The sequence below is a fragment of the Rhineura floridana genome, chromosome 10 (genome assembly GCF_030035675.1).
Source record: "Rhineura floridana isolate rRhiFlo1 chromosome 10, rRhiFlo1.hap2, whole genome shotgun sequence".
In the NCBI taxonomy this organism is placed as follows: Eukaryota; Metazoa; Chordata; class Lepidosauria; order Squamata; family Rhineuridae; genus Rhineura; species Rhineura floridana.
Window position 1 is genome coordinate 88641584 of NC_084489.1, and position 16195 is coordinate 88657778.

Sequence of the window (16195 nt, forward strand, 5' to 3'; positions counted from 1 at the left end):
CACAACATAGGAAAAGGACCTTTAGTGTGGCGGCACCTACCCTGTGGAATTCCCTCCCCTTAAATATTAGACAAGTACAGTCTCTGTTGTCTTTTCTGCACCTCCTGAAGACCTTCCTCTTTCAACAACCTTGTAAGTGGAGATCTTATCCCAGTCTGTGTTGGAATTGCTTTTTAAGATGTTATTAAACCTTTTTTAAAAAAATTGTGTTTAAAGATGTTTTGTTTTAATATATTTTCATGTCTGTTTTTATGATGTTTTATAGTGTTTTTATTTGCCGCCCTTGGTTCCTACTGGGAGGAAAGGCAGGATATAAATTTAATAAATAATATTAAATAACATTTTGCAATAATCGGGAGATTGTCTGGCTTTTTTAAAAGAATGTTTTGAACTCTGGATTGCTCCGGATCAATTTGAGTTGATGTAATTTGGTTTGGACTAATCTGGACCCAAACTGGCCCGATTCAGTTCAGGATTTGGGATGTGGTCAAATCAGTTACACCTTATTACTTAACTTTATCATTTAAAGACAAATACATTACTATGATGTATATTAAGAGCAGAGCTTGGAAAAGTTACTTTTTTGAACTACAACTCCTATCAGCCCCAGCCAGCATGGCCACTGGATTGGGCTGATGGGAGTTGTAGTTCAAAAAAAGTAACTTTTCCAAGCTCTGATTAAGAGCGGTTTTAGTGTTTTTGTTTGCTGCCCTGCGCTCCTCCTGGGAGGAAGAGTGGGATAGGAATTTAATTTTTTTAAGTAACGTTTTTGAAGATGTTTTGTTTTAATGTGTTTTAAAGTTTGTTTTTATGATGTTTTAATGTTTTTAGTGCTTTTGTTTGGGCTCCTGCTGGGAGGAAGGATGGGATATAAATCAAATAATAGTAATTAATTAATTAACTGAACGAGAAGCAAGCAAGCTGTTGACAGGAGGCTTTCTCCAGGCATTCCTATAATCTCTAGCGTCCACTGCATGTGTTAGGCATTGCTGCATGAAAGTGGATTCCATATAAACCCTAGAAAGACGGATGTAATGCTTGGGCAAGTCACACGCCATGCCCTCCAGAGACACCTCATGCCACAAACGAGCAGGACCCCAGCAGGGCCAAGGGCGAGACCCACCTGCGCTCCATCTTAGAATCATAGAACAGTAGAGTTGGAAGGGGCCTATAAGGCCATCGAGTCCAACCCCCTGCTGAATGCAGGAATCCAAATCAAAGAATTCCCGACAGATGGCTGTCCAGCTGCCTCTTGAATGCCTCCAGTGTCGGGGAGGCCACCACCTCTCTAGGTCATTGGTTCCATCTTCTCTCCATCCCTCCATTTCCCTCTCCCCTCTGCCGTTTCCTGGGGCACAAAGCTGATCTAATTCCGACCGGCCTCTCCACACACAGGACACGAAATGGCTTCCTAGGAAGGCGTCCCATCCCTTCTCCCCGGCCAATTTGCTGCTCCCCGGCATTCCTCGGGAAGGATGGCACTAGATTGACAGAGGGAAAGCTCACCTGCGCCTCCGCCACTGTTCAGGCCGAAACCGGAAGAGAAATAGGCCTCGCAATGCACTCTAGGAAACTAGAAACCCATAGAGCCACAGAGGGCGCAGTTATTATGTGCCCCTCTGGAAACGCAAGCCTCCGTCGGAAAGGTTCCCTATATCACCATGGAAGGAATGTGTAACAGCACCCAGATTTTCATGAACGTTGGTGGATCTATACAGTAATACTGGATGCCCCATTCATCATGAGGTTTCACAAAGTGGTCCTAGGCTATGGTCTGAAGGCACATGAGGCCAGCATCCTGCTGAAGCTAAGCAGGGTCAGTGTCTGGATGGGAAACCGCCTGGAAACCACATGTAAAGCCGCCTTGGGTTTCTATCATGAAAAGAAAGGTGGGGTATAAATTATTATTATTATTATTATTATAGTTTATTTATACCCCGCCTTATGGCCAAAAGGCCCTCAAGGCGGCTTACAAGAAAAACACAAATATAGAAATACATCAGAAAAACAATACACTTTACAAAAATTAAATAACAAATAACATTATTAAAAAATAGCAATTACAATTTCCAGTGAAAATACAGGGTGGTGCAGGCGCCTGGAGCAGCAGAAACATCTCAGGCTGCCCCCAACAAAGCTGTGAGTTGGTTCTGTCTCTTTGCTTCTATGCTTGCAAGTCCGACACCTTCAGTTGAACTTCTGATCAGCTTCTCTGATGGCAAAATACAAGTAAGCTTTCCCCAGCACCAGCCAGTCGTGGCTGGATGTTGTTCCTCATCCCACCGCCATAGTTGTAAATGGCGGCAGCAGTGGCAGTCCCCTGCTTGGAGGCCACGTAGATCTTCTCAGAGAAGGTGCACCCACCGCCCCACTGGACCTTCTCATGTCTCTTCAGACTATCTTACGTCCTAAGGTCTGTGTGTGGTGGTGATGGTCATGGTGAGAAATGAAGGCCATGGAACTGCTTTATTCTGTGTTCTGCTGGACTTGAGGAGGCAGGTTGGAGAAATGCTTTGCATTATTCCTCATCCATTTTCAGGCTTCAGAATTTTTTCCTTCCTTCCTTCCTTCCTTCCTTCCTTCCTTCCTTCCTCTCTCTCTCTCTCTCTCTCTCTCTCTCTCTCTCTCTCTCTCAAATAAATAAATAAATTAGTAATAATCCTTGATGCCCCAGTAATACAACCCCCCATTGCAGGCTGGACGAACGGTATACTCAACTTCATCTTCATCTGTATTCATATTGGTGACCCAACGGTAAACACCTCTGGAAAAGGATATAGAAGTCTCCAAAGGCTGAGAGATAATTGTCTCCTCCATGACAGTTGGGATGGAGAGTGTATACTACAGCATCCTGGTCCTTTTTCATGTTGATGACACGGCAACAATGGTCTCCTTTGATGATGTAGAACAGGTCAGACTTATGGGCTAAGTAGTTATCTCCTCCCTGACAAGAATCGTGCAGGCTAAACACCTCAAGGTCGCTTGAACTTGGTTGACCTCATGTAGCAGCCCAGGTCTGAGCAGACAATGTACTAATATATTTATTTGTCCCCCCAATAAATCAACCTCTTTGTTCTTGGGGACTATTTGTGGCATGGTGCTTGATTCTAGGAAAAACAAAACAAAACGTGTCTAATTAGATCAGAACATTTCACAAATTTATTCCTTTATTTATTTATTTGAGAGCCAGTGTGGCGTAGTGGTTGAGTGTTAGACTATGACCTGGGAGACCAGGGTTTGAATCCCCACACAGCCATGAAGCTCACTGGGTGACCTTGGGCCAGTCACTGCCTCTCAGCTCTAATAAATAATTATTAAGCAGTAAGATTACAGGTCAACAAAGAAATGCTCTAAATCCTAAACTATTCTTCCAAGTATCCCTCCAAGACATACCGGTAGTCATGCAGGGTTTTTTTTAAATGAGATGACAGAAAGTTCTGTCGGTGTAGAATCAGGGGAAGCCATTCTTGGTTACATAGTCCACACAAGTTAATGAGAAGTCTGAAATGGCCCCTCCTAATTTAATGTAGCAGTAACCTTGATGATCTAACTTCAACATGAATTTAACAGATTGTTACACACACCAAAGTAATAAAGAAAATATACATAAACTGAGAATGGACTTGACCAATGGAAATAGGCAAGAAATTCTTGAAGGCCAGATGCTTTCCCCCCCACTCACTGCAATCAGCCAGTACTTTGGAGATCATGCTCATCGGAACAACCAGCCTAGGGTGGATCTATAAATAATATTCCCTTCCTGCTCTCCCCTTCCACACTGCTCATTTAACAAAGAAATTAAAAGTGCATTTGCTTATGTCGTGGTTTCTCATTCACTGTTGACATTAAAATTGTAAGCTTCTTGGGGCCAGGACCCAATCCCTTTTGCATATACTTTTTAATGCATCATGTGTGCATTAATCAGCAACAACACTTTAGAAAGTCAAAAGAGCAGTTTTCCTGGTCTCGTACAGCAAAAAACACACCACTGAAGTGTTAACAGACACTATATATTTTCATATCAAGAAAGCATAGAATCATAGAATCGTAGAGTTGGAAGGGGCCTTGTAGGCCATCGAGTCCAACCCCCTGCTCACAGCAGGAAATCCACAGCTAGAGCATCTCCCGCAGATAGCTGTCCAGCCTCTGCTTGAAGACATCCAGCGAAGGGGATCCCACCACCTCCCTAGGCAGTCGGTTCCATTGCCGAACTGCCCTTACTGTCAAGAAGTTCCTTCTAATGTCCAATCTGAATCTACGCTCCTGCAACTTAAAACCATTAGACCTAGTCCTACCCTCTGGGGCAGCAGAGAACAAATCTGTACCCTCCTCTATGTGACAGCCCTTCAGGTACTTAAAGAGTGCAATCATGTCACCCCTCAGCCTTCTCTTCACCAGACTGAACATGCCAAGTTCCTTCAACCTTTCCTCATAAGACTTGTTCTCCATACCGGCTATCATCCTCATCGCCCTCTTCTGAACCCGCTTTAACTTGTCTATATCTTTCTTAAAATGAGGCGCCCAGAACTGAACTCAGTATTCCAGATGAGGCCTGACCAATGCAGAATATAGTGGGACTATTACTTCCCTCGACCTGGAGACTATAGCTCTGTTTATGCAGCCCAAAACTGCATTTGCCTTTTTTGCCGCAGCATCACACTGCTGGGTCATGTTCAACTTGCAATCCACTACAATTCCAAGGTCCTTCTCACACGCACTATAAGCCGGGTATTTCCCATCCTGTACCCGTGCATTTTGTTTTTGTTTTGTTTTAGCAGGGAGAGGGCTACATCTTTTCTCCTGTGTTAGTTTTCTACATGCAAGGATTTTGTAATGCAGACGTATTTACAATCACGACTGAACGATTTGATTTTCCTGAATGTGTAACTTGGTTTTCAAGCAGACCGTACTGATATTGATCATATAGCTTGAGTTGGTAAATTTATGCTCTTGTGTTCTGCACTGATGTAATACATACCAACGACCAAAACACAGAGGGATGAAAAAGTTGGTTAGTGTGCCTCTTTAAAATGTACACTTGGAAACTATAAAATAATATCATATTAGCCATTTGCAAAGCTCTGAACATATCTGTAGCCTATGCAAAAGAACTGGCACCTCTCACCCTCCGCCCCACAAATCTCCAAATTGGATCCTTGCCTTGAAGTGATAAAGAAAGAGACATGATTGGCTTGCCTCCCCAGCCAATCCCAAGGCAGGCTGCCAGCATTTCCTGGCCCGCCTACCTTCTTCCTCTTTCATTACCTTCAGGTGTTTGGTTGTGGGTAAGCCTCGGTCGTTCCTGAGATCGAATCCACTGGTAATCTTGGATTAGTTTTTGCCATCCATTCTAGTTGCGCCTTTGGAAAGAATTGCAGCACACCTAGGGATTGGGTAGTGAGATTTTGGGGCGCACTTATGCCCCATCGATTTCAGTGGGGCTTGCTTCCAACATGGCATGCTTTAAGTCGGATGGTGCGCCTTGGAGCGCGTGTTCGGTGCTGAAACCTGCAAGGGAGCCATCTGGGTCCGCCCAGTCGCTCGTCTGCTCTCCCCCGCTATAAATACTCTTCCTGCTGTTTTCATGGGATACGGAGTGAAAACAGGCCGCGTGGTGAAGACGAGGCTTGCAGGTTTTTGTCGGGGGGGGGGCGCCACATTGGCGATGGGGCATGTTAGGGTAGAGGGAGTTTCTTCTAGCCAACGTCTTACTAGTCGGAAAGACTTGGGGGTCGGTCTTTTCAAGGGTGGTTAGAAATCTAGCCACGCTTACTATGCTGGGAAGTTAACTTCCTTTTGGGGGAATCATATTGATTATAGGTGATGTATAATAGTTTGATTGCCAAAATGCTTGTTGTGCATGTGCCGCATCAAAATTATGTTCCAAAAAGGAGGGTTGATGCGAGGAGAAGCTCTTAGAACTCTGGGCCTTAGAAGACTTTTTAACCCGTTTTGTACTCCTGTGTGGTTCCTGACATCATGGTCCTGATTTAATTCTTCTTAATTAGAGTCAAAAGTCTGATCTAGGAGGAGAGTTGAGGTTTGCTTGAGTGCTCTGTTAACGCTTCTCCCCCCTCTTGTGCTCAACAGGCAGGAAAAATGGATGGTCACCGCTTGAGGCCTCTCATCAAAGCAGTGCTGTGTCCTCTTGGAATGCGCTCATCTGGGTAAAAATCAAAACTTTATGTTCTCCATATATTTAGGTAAGGCTTTTCTGAGGGGGAGCTCTTGTGCAAAGGTTTGCAAAGGTAATGGAAATGTTTGTTAATTTCTAGCCCACCTCTTTTTCCAAGGCGCTCAAGGTAGCATACACGGTTCTCCCTTCCCCTCTTTATCCTCACAACAGTCTTTTGAGGTAGGCCAGTCTGAGAGAGCGACTGGCCCAAGGCCACTCTATGAGCTTCATGGTAGAGTGGGCATTTGAACCCTTTCAGCTCCTTGGGTGTATGTAGCCCTAGGGACCTTGTATGCCCACGTCTTCTGCAGATAAGAATAGCAAATTGAACTTGTACGTACATTTCTGTTTTCAGCTTTTGTGCTTATGAACAAATGCCTGAAAATATGGTAATAATGTGATGAAAAGTTTGAGAGGCATATAAAGATGATTCAGATAACTTTAATCTTAAAAATATCAAATGATAAAATTGAGAGGTTGGTTCAAGATTTTTTTATATTTTGGTTAGAAATTTTATGAGATAAAGTAAAGTGTGCTATTTATCTAAAATAAAACAAATAGTAAACTGAGTAGTTATGATGGTAGAAGCCTCTAGCCTTATTTGGCCTACCCTGATTGTTAGTAGCTCCTGTTACTGGTGGAGGAAGATTAATATTTTGCACATTCTTGGCCAAATAACTTTTTTTTTTTTGCTTCTCAGTATAAAGGGTTGATGTCATTCAGTTGTGTCCAAGTGTTGCCAAGAAAAAGACAATACTGTGACCAGAGCTTGGAAAAGTTACTTTTTTGAACTACAACTCCCATCAGCCCTAGGCAACATGGCCACTGGATTAGGCTGATGGGAGCTGTAGTTCAAAAAAGTAACTTTTCCAAGCTCTGATCTGTGATCCATTACTAATGCCTGAATCCTGGCAAGATGGAGGCGCTGTGGGTTGGTGGTTTCCGAGTTCAGGTAATTGATCAGTTGCCTGCTTTGGATGGGGTCGTACTCCCTCTGAAAGAGCAGGTCTGTAGTCTGGGGATGCTCCTGGATCCATCTTCCTTGCTAGAGGCCCAGGTGACCTCAGTGGCCAAGAGTGCCTTTTATCAACTTCAGCTGGTAAGACAGCTGGAGCCATTTCTGGACAGGGATAGTCTGACCACTGTTGTCCATGCACTGGTAACTTTTCAGACTGGATTATTGCACTGCGTTCTATGTGGGGCTGCCCTTGATGGTAGTGCGGTGGCAAGACTGCTCACTGGGGCAGGGTATCACCAACATGTCACTGCTGCTGAAAGAACTGCACTGGCTGCCCATCTGCTATTGGGCCAAGTTCAAGGTTCTGGTTTTGGTGTACAAAGCCCTATACAGCTCGGGACTCGGATACCTGAAAGACCGTCTTACTCCTTATATACCCAGTCGATCACTGTGCTCTGCAGGTGAGGGCCTCCTGCACATACCATCTTATCAGGAGGTTCATTCTGCACAATATAGGAAAAGGACCTTTAGTGTGGCATTACCTACCCTGTGGAATTCCCTCCCCTTAAATATTAGACAGGCGCCATCTCTGTTATCTTTTCGGCGCCTACTGAAGACCTTCCTCTTTCAACAAGACTTTAAGTAGAGTCCTTATCCCAGCCTGCATCTGTGCTGGAATTGCTTTTCAAGATGCTTTCACTTTTGTATTTTTTAAAAAACTGTTTTTAAAGATGTTTTGTTTTAATATATTTTAAATGTTGAAGTAAGAAATCTGTGGTACTTTGGTTGCTAAGAAGGAGGTGTCAAGAGACTTTTGTAGAGCCTGCTATGATGAGCTGCATGTTCTGTCCGTGTTTCACCTGATTAACTCTGATTATACACATGCCCTGAGCAGATCTCTCATTTGCACAACTGATATGACAGTCTTGTATATAAATACGTCATAATAACTGGTGGCTTTCTTTCATAGAATATGGGTTTGGAGGAGGGTGAACACCACATACTTCTGAAGAGTTCTATAAAGTGAACAGCTGCAATGCAAGGTGGACTGAACAAATTCTGAAAACTACTAGGATATCAGAACTCAAGACTTTGGTCTCTTTGGTGACAGTGAGAAAAAGGTATGATCTTGGCTTCTCTTGAAGCAAGAAATTGTGATACCTTGGTTGCTAAGTAGAAGGTAGCAAGAGACTTTTAGGAGCCTGCTGTGATGAACTGCATGTTCTGTCCGTGTTTCACCTGATTAACTGTGATTATACACATGCACTGAGCAGTTCTCTCCTATGTCCAATCAACATCTCCACAAAAATGCTGGGGTGTGTGTGTACTTAAGGATATTCTTGTCAAGGCTTGATGTTGACAATTGAAATGACATAGCAGTGTGATGCAGCAATAACTTATCTTCTAAAAGATAAAGGGGTTAACTAGATGTATCTAGACATGTATGCAGGGCCCTTAAGAGTAAGTTCCCCCAGAATGTTAGGCATACTTTCCTAAATGTAAGGGCTGACATTTATTTGACGCAAGCTTTCAGTTACTGAATTCTTCCTTCTCAGACTGGAAGCGTACCTGGTTGTGATGCTTGGCCCTTTTTATCTCCCCAAGGGGTGTTGAACAGACAGAAGCATTTAAATTTGACTCTGGTGTTTGATTTATAGTGACTCATTCCATGTGCAAGGCACCCTTTGGCTGTCAGGTGAATAAATATGCACACGTTTTGCCCATTAGCATAGGAGTAAAATTTAAATTGCCCACTGGGGTCTGATTCTATGTAGGAAACATGACACTAACTCTCCATGGTAACCAAACTTTCTATAGTAGAGAGGGGTGCAAGAGCCATAAAGGACATCCTTTGTGGTCAGATGAAAAGAAGGATGGTTGCTGATTAAAGACCTTGTTTTTATAGGGCTGATGATTCTGAAGAGACGAGACAACAGTTTGGCGTGTTCTCCATTCCCTAGAAAATGTAAGGATTGACACTTTTTCTCTTTTGCCTTGGGACACATTTCAACCCAGAGCAATCATTACTATCTTGTAAGAAGTGGCTATTCATGTAGTAGAATTTACTATGCATAATAAGCAGGATTAAAAACTATATGCAAGTGGATCATCAAAAGAACAGTGGAAGGTTGAAATATAAATAAAGGTGGGCAGAGTAAGGATTAGTAAGTGCATGATGACTGTTCCTCTTGCTGTCACAAGCCTTGGACAGTGGGATTTTGTGTCATCAAATATTGAAACTGGCCTTTCTTCACTCAAGGTGCCTTTGGATGGATTTGGCCATCTGCTAGCACTTTTGAATTTTGCGGGGCCAGACATTCTGAAAAGAGCAAACATAAAGCTTTAAAAACATAGACTGGGGTGTATGAAGAGGATGGCTGTTTCCTCATTGGGATCTCTTGACTGGTACAAAAGGCTTTGGAATGTGGACATGCAAGCCAAACTGAGTTATTCTTCCATGGAAGAACCAAGCTGTGCTTGTCTTCCACAGGAAGCTTGAATTTACATTTCTAGATGTCTAAACCATTGCTTTCCACAGGTATGTTGGAGATGAGCTTTAAAAGGAGAACACCCTGTTTCACTCTGGAAGAAAAGTTGTATAGAAGATGGAGGAATTTGCCATAACATCTCAGAACAAGATAGTGGATCCTTAATCTCTGAGAAGTGTGTAACCACACACAATAAAACTTTTGTGTGAATAAAATTGTGGCTCATCATTGTCACATTTACTAATGGAGTATATGTTGAATAGCTTTGGAAATGGTGTACAATTCATATTAGAAACTGTCTAGTTCCAAATTTACATGAGTGCATTAATGGGCATAATGGTTTTCAGAAAAGGAAGAGGTGGTTGTGTAAGTGTAAATATGAAATACTAATTTAAAATGATTTTTATTTACTATTTTATTAAATTTACATCCTGCCCTATATATGCAGTACATGCTATCTGCATTGCACATGTCCCTATTTTTTTCTGGGGGGGGGAGGTTTATTTCCAAACTTAACAGTTGTAGATGAAAACTACACCTTGATTCCATAAACCTGGGCTCCTACTGGGAGGAAGGGCGGGATATAAATCTAATAATAATAAATAAACCCTCCTGTTTGTCACAATGGCCTTCTAGTGAAGCTAGAGTGGGATGCTCTCGTTTTGTAAACTCACAAGTTACTCTTGCTATTGTGAAAATTTTGAATCTGTTAGTCATACTCTTGAGTAAACCCATTGAAATTAATGGACATGAGTAGGTTAAGTCCATTAGTCTCAAGGGGTTTACACTTGAGTATAATTTAGCTGGATGCAGCCCAATGCCATTGACAACACTAATAGCTGTTTTAAAATCTTGTCAACACATAAGTCAGCTATCCAATTTGTGCAAGATGTCATAAGTGAGCATGTTTTGGCTTATTTTGACATCTAGTGCTATTCATATTAGCAAAGCCTGTATTAAAGGTATAAAGTACAATGGCTACTCAAAACTGACTGGTCCTGTAGCTGAGACCCCATCCATGGGGACTATGAGAGTGGAGACTACTGAAACAGGTTTGTAGCAGAAGAGGATCCAAACTGGTCTCAATGGAAACAGTTTTTTTGTAAACATTTTATTGAGTTGTCCAACTATTATACAAAGCATTTCAATAGTAACCAAGAACCGCCCCTTCTATCCCTTCCAAATAAGTGTACCTTGCATGCAATTAATTAAAGTAATCCAATCTTAGAACAGAAACATGCCCATATATGCCTGGGAAGCAGATGGAACTGATAGTTTCTAAGTGGGTTGCTGGAATGTCCCCAGCAAAGGCAAGAAAATGTTCCAATTCCAACACAAGGACCATCAGTTTAGTTTTCCTAATGTTAAGGATGTAGGTTTCGTGCTGACATGAACATGCCTGTTCATAATAAAAATGGGAGCCGTGTCTGTTTCCTGTATGTCTAAAATGCAACTTTTGAAATTTGGAGTTTGAAAGGCTCCATGATTTCTCAAGTGTCCAAGCCACATACGTTTTTCAGCGATATGGTAGTGCAAATACGGTTTTCTTGATCTCTCAGTGGCTTTTGATACCATCGACCATGGTATCCTGGGAAGACTGGCTGAGTTGGGAGTGGGAGGGACTGCATGGCAGTGGTTCTGCTCCTACTTGGGTCGCCTCCAGAAGGTGGTGCTTGGGGAGCATTGCTCAGCACCCTGGACTCTCCAGTATGGGGTTCCGCAGGGGTCAGTTCTGTCCCCCATGCTGTTCAACATCTACATGAAACCATTGGGTGCGGTCATCCGGAGCTTTGGAGTGCATTGCCATCGGTATGCTGATGACACACAGCTCTATGTCTCCTTTTCATCTTGAGGTGAGGCTACCAATGTGCTGCACCAGTGCCTGGCTGCGACAATGCACTGGATGAGGGCTAATAAACTAAGGCTCAATCCAGACAAGACTGAGATGCTGCTAGTGGGTGGTGGTTCTGACCAGATGGTGGATGTCCAACCTGTTCTGGGTGGGGCTGCACTCCCTCTGAAGGAGCAGGTTCGTAGCTTGGGGATTCTCCTAGAACCATCTCTGTCACTTGAGGCTCAGATAGCCTTGGTGGCACGGAGTGCCTTCTACCAACTTCGGTTGGTGGCCCAGCTACATCCCTATCTGGACAGGCATAACCTGGCTTCAGTTGTCCATGCTCTGGTAACCTCCAAGTTAGATTACTGCAAAGCACTCTACGTGGGGCTGCCTTTGAAGATGGTTCGGAAACTGCAGCTGGTGCAAAATGCAGCGGCCAGATTGGTAACAGGGACCAGACATTTCGAACATATAAAACCGATTCTGGCCCACTTGCATTGGCTGCCTGTATGTTTCCAAGCTCAATTCAAGGTGCTGGTTTTGACCTATAGAGCCTTACACGGCTTGGGACCACAATACCTGATGGAATGCCTCTCCTGATACGAACCCACCTGTACACTACGTTCAAGATCAAAGGTCCTCCTCTGGGTGCCTACTCCAAGGGAAGCTGGGAGTCTGGCAACAAGGGAGAGGGCCTTCTCAGTAGTGGCCCCCAAATTATGGAATGATCTTTCTGACAAGGTGTGCCTGGTGCCAACACTGTTATCTTTTCGGCACCAGGTCAAGACTTTTCTCCCAGGCATTTTATCATGTGTTTTTAAATTGTTTTAAATTTTTAAATTGTTTTTAAAAGATGTTTAAATTTGTATATTTGTTTTAACGTTTTTAGTTACTGTAAACAGCCCAGAGAGCTTCTGCTATGAGGCGGTATATAAATACAATAAATAAATCCGTTAAATTTCATTCTGTTGTTTTCAGTGCAATGCTCTAGCCTTTCAAAATCCCTTTGAATTTTGTTTCTGTCTTCCAAGGTATTAGACTTGAAGTCACCATGCATTTGGGGTGGGGTGGGGTGGGGTCCCTCCTGCACATTCTGCTGAGCTAGAGGGACCCTGGACTTCTGCCCCACAGACCTGCCCTGACAGCACCATGCATTTCAGTAAGTCCTCCAGGCTTCTGTGGCTTTTGGATTCCACCCCCGTGTGTATCTGAGTACATGTGTGTACATAAACACACAGAACTACAGGGTACGACTGTTGACTGACTGACTAGAGTGAAAGTGTGTTATTGTGTGCCTTCAAGTCAACTATGACTTATGGCGTCAGTTTGAATCAGCGACCTCCAAGAGCATCTGTCATAAACCACCCTGTTAAGATCTTGTAAGTTCAGGTCTGTGGCTTCCTTTATGAAATTAATCCATCTCGTTTGGTCTTCCTCTTTTTCCACTCCATTCTGTTTTCCCCAGCATTATTGTCTTTTCTAGTGAATCAGGTCTTCTCATGATGTGTCCAAAGTATGATAACCTCAGCTTCATCACTTTAACTTCTAATGGCAGTTCTGGTTTAATTTGTTCTGACACCCAATTATTTGTCTTTTTCACGGTCCATGGTATGCTCAAAGCTCTCCTCCAACACCACATTTCAAATGTGTTGATTTTTCTCTTACCTGCTTTTTTCACTCTCCAACTTTCACATCCATACATAGAGATCAGGAATACCATGGTCTGAATGATCCTGACTTTAGTGTTCAGTGATACATCTTTGCAATTGAGGACCTTTTCTAGTTCTCTCATAGCTGCCCTCCCCAGTCCTAGCCTTCTGATTTCTTGACTATTGTCTCCATTTTGGTTCATGACTGTGCCGAGGTATTGATAATCCTTGACAAGTTCAATGTCCTCATTGTCAACTTTTTTAAAAAATGTAAATGTGCTGCTTTCAAGTCGATGCCAACTTATGGGGACCCTATGAAGAGGGTTTTCATGGTAAGTGGTATTCAGAGGGGGTTTCCCATTGCCTTCCTCTGAGGCTGTGACTGGCCCAAGGTCACCCAGGGAGTTTCGTGGCTATGTAGGGATTCGAACCCTGGTCTCCCAGGTGGCAGTCCAACACTCTAACCTTACACCACACTGGCCCCAACTTTAAAGCGACATAAATCTTCTGTTGTCATTACTTTAGTCTTTTCAACGTTAAGCTGTAGTCCTGCTTTTGTGCTTTCCTCTTTATCTTTCATCCGCATTCCTTTCAAATCATTACTGGTTTCTGCTAGTAGTGAAAGAGAGACCAGTTTACAAAGAAGCCTTTTTTATCTATTCATTTTTTATTTGACTTCCTCCCGCCGGTGGGGCAGGGAGCACACGGCGCGGGGCGAGCGCCAAGCCATGCCGCCCTGAGGACGTGCGCCTTCCAGCGAGCGTGCTGGAGGGAGGGAAGTAAACAAGGCCCGGCCTTCCCTCCTCCCCGCCCCCTACCCCAGGCCTCCAGTACCTTCCAGGAGGCTCTGGGCCTAGGAGAGGGAGAAGGGAACCGCCCAGCGCTGTGGCGCAGCAGGAATTCAGCTCCGGCCGGGCCTGAGGGAAAAGGGGGCGCCTGGAGGGGGATGCCCGTGTTTACTTTCGCTCGGGCGCCTCATCCTTCCCGGCGGCCTGTGAGGAGGGGCGGCGGCCCCCGAGCCCGGCGCCTGCGGCCTTCCTCACGCCGCCGCCGCCGCCGCGTATAAGAAGCCGAGGATGCAGCTCTACAGCACCATCGTCACTCATTACACGGCGTCAGCGGCGAGCGGCGCGGCGAGCGGGCCGGGCGTCGTCTTCAAGGTCTCCCCTTCGCCGGAGCCCGCGGGGCAAAGTCCGGTGGGAGTCGAGGGCGGCACCGGAGGCGGCGGCGGCGGGACTTCGAGCGCCGTGGTGGGAGCGGGCGCCACCGCCGCCATGCCCGCCTTCTCCTGCCTGGAGCTGCTGCCGCCGGCGGGGCCTGCCCAAAGGAAGCCGCCGCAATGCTACAGCTCCGCCGCGCAGATGATCCGCAGGAGGCTAGTCCCGCGCCCGGAGCCCGTCGGCATGGCGGCGGAGCTGGGCCCGGCGCCGCACAGCCATCAGTGGCTGCTGCTGGAGGGCGACGCGGCCGCCGCCGCCCAGCCCAGCTTGCCGCCGGAGCCCAACGCCTGCTTCAGCGAGCACTGCCAGCCCGTGCCGGCAGCAGAGTCTCGGCCGGCCTGCCAGGCAGCCTCCGCCGGCGCCTTGGAGCATGGCGGCGGGTGCTGCTGCCGCCGGCGGGAGGCCGAGCTCGAGGGTGCCGACGACGAGGACAGCCCCTGCCAGGCGCGCCCGACGAAGCTGGCGCTGTACCTGGCCGAGGTGGAGAAGCAGGACAAGTACCTGCGGCACGAGGGCCGCTTCCGCTTCCACATCATCCCCGACGGCAACTGCCTGTACCGCGCCGTCTGCAAGGCCGTCAACGGCGAGCAGCGGCTGCACGGCGAGCTCCGCGAGCAGACGGTGCACTACATCGCCGACCACCTGGACCACTTCAGTCCCATCATCGAGGGCGACGTGGGCGAGTTCCTCATCAACGCCGCCCAGGATGGCACCTGGGCGGGCTACCCGGAGCTGCTGGCCATGGGGCAGATGCTGGATGTCAACGTCCACCTCACCACCGGCGGCCGGCCCGAGAGCCCCACCGTCGCCACCATGACCCACTACCTGGGGCCCGAGGACCCTGGGCGCCGCAGCATCTGGCTGAGCTGGCTGAGCAACGGGCACTACGACGCCGTGCTGGACCGCCAGTGCTCCAATCCGGAGTACGAGGAGTGGTGCAGGCAGACGCAGGTGCAGCGCAGGAGAGACGAGGAGCTGGCCAAATCCATGGCCGTGTCTTTGTCGAAGATGTACATTGAGCAGAACGCCTGCTCCTGAGATGGGCGCCGCGCCGGTTGCCCGCTGCCACGGTGCCTTCATCGCTCTGCATCCAGCACTTGCGCTTCAGACCGAGCAAGACCTTGAAAAGAACAAACCTAGGCTGAGATTTGTAATGAGCACTTGTATATATTCGGGTTACCTACAATTCTGTTCTTTTGTATATGTTTGTTCTGTTTCCAGTACACGCTTTTCTAAAAGTTTTTCCCCCTTTGGCAGAATATTTTTTAGCTTGTTATCTCTGTCTGTTACCACCAGAAATGAGTTAATAAGAGGATTATGGTGTTTTGTTTTTGCTAATATGGCTTGTAGCTTAACGCTTGTTTTATGCCGCGTTTCTGTCAAATGGGAGGAAGCGTGTTATTCTACTGATTTTCACCGCTTTTCTTATTAGATGAAAGCAAAGAACTTCCAGGCCTCTTTTTTAAAAAAAATTAAATACGCAGTTAACTTTGAAGTGACAGGTTCTGAGATGAATTGACTACTCTGCAGAACAGGATTTCTTCAGACAATTGGAACGTGGCTATTTCAAGAATGGTACAGAGACCAGTTGTGACTAGGATCAGATGGCTTTTCATTTTATTGCCTGGTTGGTGCCATCTTTTTTAATTTTACTAGTATCTGGTTTAGAATGTTAAGACATGACATTGTTCCTTAAGAATGGCCTTGATATGTGGTCTTTGTTCTTTCTATCGACATAGATGCCACCTGCCTGCCTTCTGACAGTGCACCAGCAGGCTTATTAGATCACATTCTATCTTTTAGATGTTTTCTAATCGCTACTAATGTGCTTACTCTGGTATTATGTAAAAATGTATTTATACTAAGT

General features: G+C 45.6%; 1 protein-coding gene, 1 long non-coding RNA gene and 3 other non-coding genes across 6 annotated transcripts; all 5 read left to right on the forward strand.

The window, feature by feature from the left end:
• The first annotated feature begins 5221 nt into the window (after nt 1–5221).
• Nucleotides 5222–9837, forward strand: LOC133364955 (uncharacterized). 2 transcript variants are annotated; one of them, XR_009758063.1, is made up of 5 exons: nt 5222–5320; nt 6091–6203; nt 8104–8254; nt 9040–9099; nt 9673–9837. It is a non-coding gene; the product is annotated as an uncharacterized LOC133364955 (long non-coding RNA). The 2 variants fall into 2 exon arrangements; XR_009758064.1 differs by having other exon boundaries at nt 5266–5285.
• Nucleotides 7954–8031, forward strand: LOC133365715 (small nucleolar RNA SNORD126). Its single transcript, XR_009758307.1, has one exon. It is a non-coding gene; the product is annotated as a small nucleolar RNA SNORD126 (small nucleolar RNA).
• Nucleotides 8333–8410, forward strand: LOC133365716 (small nucleolar RNA SNORD126). The gene has a single exon (XR_009758308.1). It is a non-coding gene; the product is annotated as a small nucleolar RNA SNORD126 (small nucleolar RNA).
• On the forward strand, nt 9308–9454 carry LOC133365712 (small nucleolar RNA SNORA79). The gene has a single exon (XR_009758304.1). It is a non-coding gene; the product is annotated as a small nucleolar RNA SNORA79 (small nucleolar RNA).
• A 4047-nt stretch (nt 9838–13884) lies between the features above and the next one.
• On the forward strand, nt 13885–15823 carry LOC133365647 (OTU domain-containing protein 1-like). The gene has a single exon (XM_061587912.1). The coding sequence runs from the start codon at nt 14185–14187 to the stop codon at nt 15364–15366; it is 1182 nt and encodes a 393-aa protein (XP_061443896.1). The 5' UTR covers nt 13885–14184; the 3' UTR covers nt 15367–15823.
• The last annotated feature ends 372 nt before the right edge of the window (nt 15824–16195 follow it).